Source organism: Pleurodeles waltl, chromosome 11 (assembly GCF_031143425.1).
Source record: "Pleurodeles waltl isolate 20211129_DDA chromosome 11, aPleWal1.hap1.20221129, whole genome shotgun sequence".
NCBI classification, from domain to species: Eukaryota; Metazoa; Chordata; class Amphibia; order Caudata; family Salamandridae; genus Pleurodeles; species Pleurodeles waltl.
The window spans coordinates 1,011,964,568-1,011,974,354 of record NC_090450.1 but is presented as its reverse complement, the minus strand read 5'-3'; the positions used below and the strand labels follow the sequence as shown (position 1 = coordinate 1,011,974,354).

The 9,787-nt window shown below is 50.1% G+C and overlaps 1 protein-coding gene across 1 annotated transcript in view; it reads left to right on the top strand.

The window, feature by feature from the left end:
• Positions 1 to 568: 568 nt before the first annotated feature.
• The window catches only part of GLT1D1 (glycosyltransferase 1 domain containing 1), a 472,314-nt gene continuing 463,095 nt past the window's right edge, over positions 569 to 9,787 (top strand). The window contains exon 1 of the mRNA XM_069215368.1: positions 569 to 678. Within this exon, the coding sequence (XP_069071469.1) occupies positions 611 to 678 (68 nt within the window). The 5' untranslated portion in view covers positions 569 to 610. The remainder of the gene's footprint in view (positions 679 to 9,787) is intronic.

The following is a 9,787-nucleotide window of genomic DNA, read 5'->3' as shown; positions in this document are numbered from 1 at the left end:
ACTTCCTATAAACTTCTAAGTACTTCTTACATAGATACCCCACACTTAAACCTTTGTTTGCTCCAAAAATCGGAGTCTCCCGCCTAAATTAGCAGACCTGCTCAGTATCCCAGGTCCATGCGTCATGTGCAGCTCCATCCCGGATTTTTTTTTAAATTCTGGGACTTGTAGTCTTGTGTTTTCCATTCCAAAAATGGACTACAACTACCAGAATGCAAAGAATAAAACCTGGATTGGAGCAGCACAGCATGCACGTACCTGGGAAGCTTGGAGATGTGAGGGGTCTGTTGGTGTGTATATTTCTAAAAGTGAGACAAGCACTGTGACCCCTTTAGGAGGGCTCTGCAGGCCCCTCTCGCGCTTTCCTTAGTGCTCCAGACAAGAAGTGCCCGTTCCAAGATGGCGGAGACGCTAGCGCTCTTGTCCTTCTTCAGTGTCAGTGCACACAGGTGCACCGACGCACGGACACACCCACGGTACCCCGGAAGGCTGCGCCCCGTCCCAAGATGGCGGAGGGTCTTAGTCCGTCTTCAGTGTCCATGTGCGGTGCTGGCACCTTCCCCAGAAACTGTCATAGCACAGAGCCTAGAAGCTGCGGACCGTGGGCGCTATGAGGATCCTGGTGCTCGGCTGCCTACGGGCTCAGACCGGCAACAGCAGCACTGCCAGCAGGATACAGTAAGAGGGGAGGGGCTGGGGGGGCTGGGGAGGGGCCTGGCACTGCAATGGGACCCACTGAACACACACACTGCATGCACACACCCCTGGAACACACTGAACACACACACTGCGTGCACACACCCTGGGACCCACAGAACACACACTGCATGCACACACCCATGGGAGCCACTGCACACACACACACACTGCATGCACACACCCCTGAAACCCACTGAACACACACGCTGCATGCACACACCCCTGGTACCCACTGAACACATACTGCATGCACACACTCCTGGAACACACTGAACACATACACTGCATGCACACACCCCTGGGGCCCACAGAACACACACACACTGCATGCACACACCCCTGGGACCCACTGAACACATACACTGCATGCACACACCCATGGGACCCACTGAACACACACACTGCATGCACACACCCCTGGGGCCCACAAAAGACACACACTGCATGCACACACCCCTGTGAGCCACTGAACACATACACTGCATACACACACCCCTGGGACCCACTGAACACACACTGCATGCACACCCCTCTGGCACCCACTGAACACACACACTGCATGCACACACCCGTGGGACACGCTGAACACACACACTGCATGCACACACCCCTGGAACCCACAGAACACATACACCACATACACTGCATGCACACACCCCTGGGACCCACTGAACACACACATTGCATGCGCACACCCCTGGGGCCCACAAAACACACACATTGCATGCATACACCCCTGGGACCAACTGAACACACACTGCATGCACACACCCCTGGGACCAACTGAACACACACAGTGCACGCACACACCCCTGGGACCCACTGAACACACACACTGCATGCACACACCCCTGGGACCCACTGAGCACACACACTGCATGCACACACCCCTGGGACCCACTGAACACACACACGGCATGCACACACCCCTGGGACCAGCTGAACACACACTGCATGCACACACCCCTGGGACCCACAGAACACACACACTGCATGCACACACCCTGGGACCCACTGAACACACACACTGCATGCACACACCCCTGGGACCCACTGAACACACACACTGCATGCACACAACCCTGGGGCCCACTGAACACACACTGCATGCACACCCCTCTGGCACCCACTGAACACACACACTACATGCACACACCCGTGGGACACACTGAACACACACACTACATGCACACACCCCTGGAACCCACAGAACACATACACCACATACACTGCATGCACACACCGCTGGGACCCACTGAACACACACACTGCATGCACACACCCCTGGGGCCCACAAAACACACACACTGCATGCATACACCCCTGGGACCAACTGAACACACACTGCATGCACACACCCCTGGGACCAACTGAACACACACAGTGCACTCACACACCCCTGGGACCCACTGAACACACACACTGCATGCACACACCCCTGGGACCCACTGAGCACACACACTGCATGCACACACCCCTGGGACCCACTGAACACACACACTGCATGCACACACCCCTGGGACCAGCTGGACACACACTGCATGCACACACCCCTGGGACCCACAGAACACACACACTGCATGCACACACCCTGGGACTCACTGAACACACACACTGCATGCACACAACCCTGGGACACACAAAACACACACACTGCATGCACACACCCCTGGGACCCACTGAACACATACACTGCATCCACACACCCCTGGAACCCACAAAACACACACACTACATGCACACACACCCGGGACCCACTGAACACATACACTGCATGCACACAGCCCTGGGACCCACAAAACACACACTCTGCATGCACACATCCCTGGGACCCACAAAACACACACACTGCATGCACACACCCCTGGGACCCACTGAACACATACACTGCATGCACACACCCCTGGCACCCACAGAGCACATACACCGCATACACTGCATGCACACACCCCTGGGATTCACAAAACACACACACTGCATGTACACACCCCTGGGACCCACAAAACACACACACTGCATGCACACACCCCCTAGGACTCAAAACACACTTACACAAAATACACTGCATGCACACACCCCTGGAACTCAAAACACACATACACTGCATGCACACAGCCCTGGAACTCAAAACACACAGGCACCACATACACTCCACACACACACACACCCTTGGAACTCAAAACACACATACACCACATACACTGCATGCACAAACCCCTGGAACTCAAAACACAGACACCACATACACTCCATGCTCACACCCCGGAACTGAAAACACACAAACACCACGTACACTCCATGCACACAGCACTAGAACTGAAAACACACAGACACCACATACACTGCATGCACACACCCCTGGGACCCACAAAACACACACAATGCATGCACACACCCCTGGAACTGAAAACACAGACACCACATACACTCCATTCACAGACCCCTGCAACTGAAAAAAACACAAACACCACATACACCGCATACACACACACACCCCTGGAACTCAAAACACCCAGACACCACATACACTCCATGCACACAGCCCTGGAACACAAAACACACAGACACCACTTACACTTCATGCACACACACACCCTGTTTCCATTGACTTGCGTGCTCACAGGCTGACCAGTGCTCTGGCACCCCCAAACCTCACGCCCCAAACACAGAGACTGCTATCAGTAAGGCTCCTATAATGTACACCGACTGCCCAATGCACACTGGTTCTGCATCCCCGTGCACACTGATTCTAGATGACTGACTGTCCCATGCACACTGATTCCAGATTACCAATGGTCCCATTCACACTGACTCCTGATTACCCCATGCACACTGACTCTGTATCACTGATTGTCCCGTGCCCCATGCTCATTGACTCTGAATCACTGTATAGGGCAGTTTTTAAATATGAACTGAAAAGCATTCTTGCCCCCTCTCTGGTGACAATGCTATTAGTGAACTAGGAGACAAGTCAGGGTCAGCTTATGTTTTCTTACAAGTTGCTGCTTATTTTATCTGGAGATTGGTTGTAGGAAAGTACCATCTTGCCTGGCATGTTACTCCCATTTTTCACTGTATATATGTTGTTTTAGTTGTATGTGTCACTGGGACCCTGTTCACCAGGGCCCCAGTGCTCATAAGTGTGCCTGAATGTGTTACCTGTGTAGTGACTAACTGTCTCACTGAGGCTCTGCTAATCAGAACCTCAGTGGTTATGCTCTCTCATTTCTTTCCAAATTGTCACTAACAGGCTAGTGACCAATTTTACCAATTTACATTGGCTTACTGGAACACCCTTATAATTCCCTAGTATATGGTACTGAGGTACCCAGGGTATTGGGGTTCCAGGAGATCCCTATGGGCTGCAGCATTTCTTTTGCCACCCATAGGGAGCTCTGACAATTCTTACACAGGCCTGCCACTGCAGCCTGAGTGAAATAACGTCCATGTTATTTCACAGCCATTTTACACTGCACTTAAGTAACTTATAAGTCACCTATATGTCTAACCTTTACCTGGTAAAGGTTAGGTGCAAAGTTACTTAGTGTGAGGGCACTCTGGCACTAGCCAAGGTGCCCCCACATTGTTCAGGGCCAATTCCCCGGACTTTGTGAGTGCGGGGACACCATTACATGCGTGCACTACATATATGTAGCTTCACAATGGTAACTCCGAATATGGCCATGTAACATGTCTATGATCATGGAATTACCCCCTCTATGCCATCCTGGCATAGTTGGCACAATCCCATGATCCCAGCGGTCTGTAGCACAGACCCTGGTACTGCCAAACTGCCTTTCCTGGGGTTTCACTGCAGCTGCTGCCAACCCCTCAGACAGGCATCTGCCCTCCTGGGGTCCAGCCAGGCCTGGCCCAGGATGGCAGAACAAAGAACTTCCTCTGAGAGAGGGTGTTACATCCTCTCCCTTTGGAAAATGGTGTGAAGGCAGGGGAGGAGTAGCCTCCCCCAGCCTCTGGAAATGCTTTCTTGGGCACAGATGTGCCCAATTCTGCATAAGCCAGTCTACACCGGTTCAGGGGACCCCTTAGCCCTGCTCTGGCGTGAAACTGGACAAAGGAAAGGGGAGTGACCACTCCCCTGACCTGCACCTCCCCTGGGAGGTGTCCAGAGCTCCTCCAGTGTGCTCCAGACCTCTGCCATCTTGGAAACAGAGGTGCTGCTGGCACACTGGACTGCTCTGAGTGGCCAGTGCCACCAGGTGACGTCAGAGACTCCTTCTGATAGGCTCCTTCAGGTGTTGCTAGCCTATCCTCTCTCCTAGGTAGCCAAACCCTCTTTTCTGGCTATTTAGGGTCTCTGTCTCTGGGGAAACGTTAGATAACGAATGCAAGAGCTCATCAGAGTTCCTCTGCATCTCTCTCTTCACCTTCTGCCAAGGAATCGACTGCTGACCGCGCTGGAAGCCTGCAACACTGCAACAAAGTAGCAAAGACGACTACTGCAACTCTGTAACGCTGATCCTGCCGCCTTCTCAACTGTTTTCCTGGTGGTGCATGCTGTGGGGGTAGCCTGCCTCCTCTCTGCACTAGAAGCTCCGAAGAAATCTCCCGTGGGTCGACGGAATCTTCCCCCTGCAACCGCAGGCACCAAAAAGCTGCATTACCGGTCCCTTGGGTCTCCTCTCAGCACGACGAGCGAGGTCCCTCGAATCCAGCAACTCTGTCCAAGTGACTCCCACAGTCCAGTGACTCTTCAGTCCAAGTTTGGTGGAGGTAAGTCCTTGCCTCACCTCGCTAGACTGCATTGCTGGGAACCGCGACTTTTGCAGCTACTCCGGCCCCTGTGCACTTCCGGCGGAAATCCTTTGTGCACAGCCAAGCCTGGGTCCACGGCACTCTAACCTGCATTGCACGACTTTCTAAGTTGGTCTCCGGCGACGTGGGACTCCTTTGTGTAACTTCGGGTGAGCACCGTTTCACGCATCCTCGTAGTGCCTGTTTCTGGCACTTCTCCGGGTGCTACCTGCTGCTGAGAGGGCTCCTTGTCTTGCTCGACGTCCCCTCTCCCTCCTGGTCCAATTTGCGACCTCCTGGTACCTCCTGGGCCACAGCAGCGTCCAAAAACGCTACCGCACGATTTGCAGCTAGCAAGGCTTGTTGGCGTTCTTTCGGCGGGAAAACACTTCTGCACGACTCTCCACGGCGAGAGGGATCCGTCCACCAAAGGGGAAGTCTCTAGCCCTTTTCGTTCCTACAGAAACCTCAGCTTCTTCTGTCCAGTAGAAGCTTCTTTGCATCCACAGCTGGCATTTCCTGGGCATATACCCATCTCCGACTTGCTTGTGACTTTTGGACTTGGTCCCCTTGTTCCACAGGTACCCTAGATTGGAAATCCATCGTTGTTGCATTGTTGGTTTGTGTCTTTCCTGCATTATTCCTCTAACACGACTTCTTTGTCCTTAGGGGAACTTTAGTGCACTTTGCACTCACTTTTCAGGGTCTTGGGGAGGGTTATTTTTCTAACTCTCACTATTTTCTAATAGTCCCAGCGACCCTCTACAAGGTCACATAGGTTTGGGGTCCATTCGTGGTTCGCATTCCACTTTTGGAGTATATGGTTTGTGTTGCCCCTATCCCTATGTGTCCCCATTGCATCCTATTGTAACTATACATTGTTTGCACTGTTTTCTAAGACTATACTGCATATTTTTACTATTGTGTATATATATCTTGTTTATATTTCCTATCCTCTCACTAAGGGTACACTCTGAGATACTTTGGCATATTGTCATAAAAATAAAGTACCTTTATTTTTAGTATAACTGTGTATTGTGTTTTCTTATGATATTGTGCATATGACACTAAGTGGTACTGTAGTAGCTTCACACGTCTCCTAGTTCAGCCTAAGCTGCTCTGCTAAGCTACCATTATCTATCAGCCTAAGCTGCTAGACACCCTATACACTAATAAGGGATAACTGGGCCTGGTGCAAGGTGCAAGTACCCCTTGGTACTCACTACACGCCAGTCCAGCCTCCTACATTGGTTGTGCAGCGGTGGGATAAGTGCTTTGAGACTACTTACCACTCTTGTCATTGTACTTTTCATAAGAGAAAAATATACAAAACAAGTTCAGTGTATATACACATAGCCAAAAAGTTTTGCATTTCCTCTTTTCACTCTATTCTAAGTGCTGAAAAGTACTTCTAAACTTTCTAAAAAGTTTTTTTCTCTGTCTTTCAAAAAGCTCTGACAAACTTTTTTCTCTTTTTCTATCACTTTAACTCTCTCTAAAATGTCTGGCACAGGCCAAAATGTTGATCTGTCCAAACTTGCATATGACCACCTTAGCTGGAAAGGAGCAAGGAGTCTCTGTGTAGAGAGAGGTTTGAGTGTAGGGAAGAATCCTTCCTTGGAACTGTTACTTAACATGCTTAGAGAACAAGATAAGGCTGGAAGTGCCCCATCTGTTGAAAAAGTAGCTAATGGTTCCCAATCTGATCCAGGGACTCCCCCAGGAAAAGATTCAGGAAAGAAACTTCTTAGCCTTCCCATTACAAGACAGTCTAGCATAGTTGTTACTGAGGTGGAGTCACATCATACAGATGATGTGCTCTCACATTACACTGTCAGCCAAGCTGTTAGGGTGCCCTCTGTAAGGGACAGGTCTCCTTCTGTTCATTCCCATCATACCTCTGTATCTAGAAATGTCCCTCCCACCAACCCTGATGAGAGATTGTTAGAAAGGGAACTCAATAAGTTGAGGGTGGAACAAACCAGACTGAAGCTTAAAAAGCAACAGCTGGATTTGGATAGACAGTCTTTAGAATTAGAGAAGGAAAGACAGAAGTTGGGTTTAGAAACCCATGGTGGCAGCAGCAGTATTCCCCATAGTCATCCTGCAAAAGAGCATGATTCCAGGAATCTGCACAAGATAGTTCCCCCTTATAAGGAGGGGGATGACATTAACAAGTGGTTTGCTGCACTTGAGAGGGCCTGTGTTGTACAGGATGTCCCTCAAGGGCAGTGGGCTGCTATCCTATGGCTATCATTTAGTGGAAAAGGTAGGGATAGGCTCCTTACTGTGAAAGAAAATGATGCCAATAATTTTACAGTTCTTAAGAATGCACTCCTGGATGGTTATGGCTTAACCACTGAACAGTACAGGATAAAGTTCAGAGAGACCAAAAAGGAGTCCTCACAAGACTGGGTTGATTTCATTGACCATTCAGTGAAGGCCTTGGAGGGGTGGTTACATGGCAGTAAAGTTACTGATTATGACAGCCTGTATAACTTGATCCTGAGAGAGCATATTCTTAATAATTGTGTGTCTGATTTGTTGCACCAGTACTTGGTGGACTCTGATCTGACCTCTCCCCAAGAATTGGGAAAGAAGGCAGACAAATGGGTCAGAACAAAGGTGAACAGAAAAGTTCATACAGGGGGTGACAAAGATGGCAACAAAAAGAAGGATGGTAAGTCTTCTGACAAGGGTGGGGACAAATCTAAAAATGAGTCTTCATCAGGCCCACAAAAACACTCTGGTGGGGATGGTGGGCCCAAATCCTCTTTTAATCAAAACAAAGAAAAGAAACCATGGTGCTATTTATGTAAAGTAAAAGGCCATTGGACAACATATCCCAGTTGTCCAAAGAAAAGCCCCAAGCGTCCTACCACTACAACCCCTACTGCTACACCTAGTGTCCCTACTAATAGCAGTGGTGGTGGGAGCAAACCTACTAACAGCCAATCCAAGGGAGTAGCTGGGCTCACTATTGGTAACTTAGTTGGGGTTGGCCTTGTTAGGGAGGCCACAGAGGCTGTGTTAGTCTCTGAGGGGGCTATTGATTTAGCCACCTTAGTTGCTTGTCCCCTTAATATGGATAAGTACAAGCAACTACCCCTAATAAATGGTGTTGAGGTTCAGGCCTACAGGGACACTGGAGCCAGTGTGACTATGGTCATAGAGAAACTGGTCCACCCTGAACAACACCTACTTGGTCACCAGTACCAAGTAACCGATGCTCACAACAACACACTTAGCCACCCCATGGCTGTTGTTAATCTCAACTGGGGGGGGGGTTACTGGTCCAAAGAAAGTTGTGGTAGCCACAGATTTACCTGTAGACTGTCTACTAGGAAATGATTTGGAGACATCAGCTTGGTCAGATGTGGAGTTGGAGGCCCATGCAGCAATGCTGGGCATCCCAGGGCATATTTTTGCTTTAACCAGGGCTCAGGCCAAAAAGCAAAAAGGACAGGGAAGCTTGGATCCTGGAACAATGGACCAAGTGCTCCCTAAAGCTAGGGCTAGTAGAAGCAAACCACTTCCTACTATCCCTCCCTCTACAGTGGATTCTACTTCTGAGGAAGAAGAATTCCCTCCATGTGCAGAACCTACACCAGAGGAGCTTGAAGCAGACACTGCAGAGCTTTTGGGTGAAGGGGGGCCTGCCAGGGAGGAGCTGTGTGTGGCACAGCAAACCTGTCCCACATTAGAGGGTCTAAGACAGCAAGCTGTCAAACAGGCTAATGTGGATGTCAGTGACTCTCACAGAGTTTACTGGGAGGACAACCTCTTGTACACTGAGCATAGGGATCCTAAACCTGGAACTGCCAGGAGGTTAGTGATTCCTCAGGAGTACAGAAAGTTCCTCCTAACTCTTGCCCACGACATTCCCCTAGCTGGGCATCTGGGACAAATGAAAACTTGGGACAGACTTGTTCCCCTGTTTCATTGGCCTAGAATGTCTGAGGACACAAAAGATTTTTGTAAGTCCTGTGAAACCTGTCAAGCCAGTGGCAAGACAGGTGGCACTCCAAAGGCACCCCTTATTCCACTGCCTGTGGTTGGGGTTTCCTTTGAAAGGGTATGGGTTGACATAGTTGGCCCCCTTGACCCTCCTACTGCTTCAGGCAATAGGTTTATCTTGGTGGTAGTGGACCATGCCACAAGATATCCTGAAGCTATTCCTTTAAGGACCACTACAGCTCCTGCAGTGGCAAAGGCCCTCTTGGGAATATTTTCCAGGGTGGGCTTCCAAAGGAAGTAGTATCAGACAGGGGAAGCAATTTCATGTCTGTATACTTAAAGGCCATGTGGAAGGAGTGTGGTGGTGTAACTTACA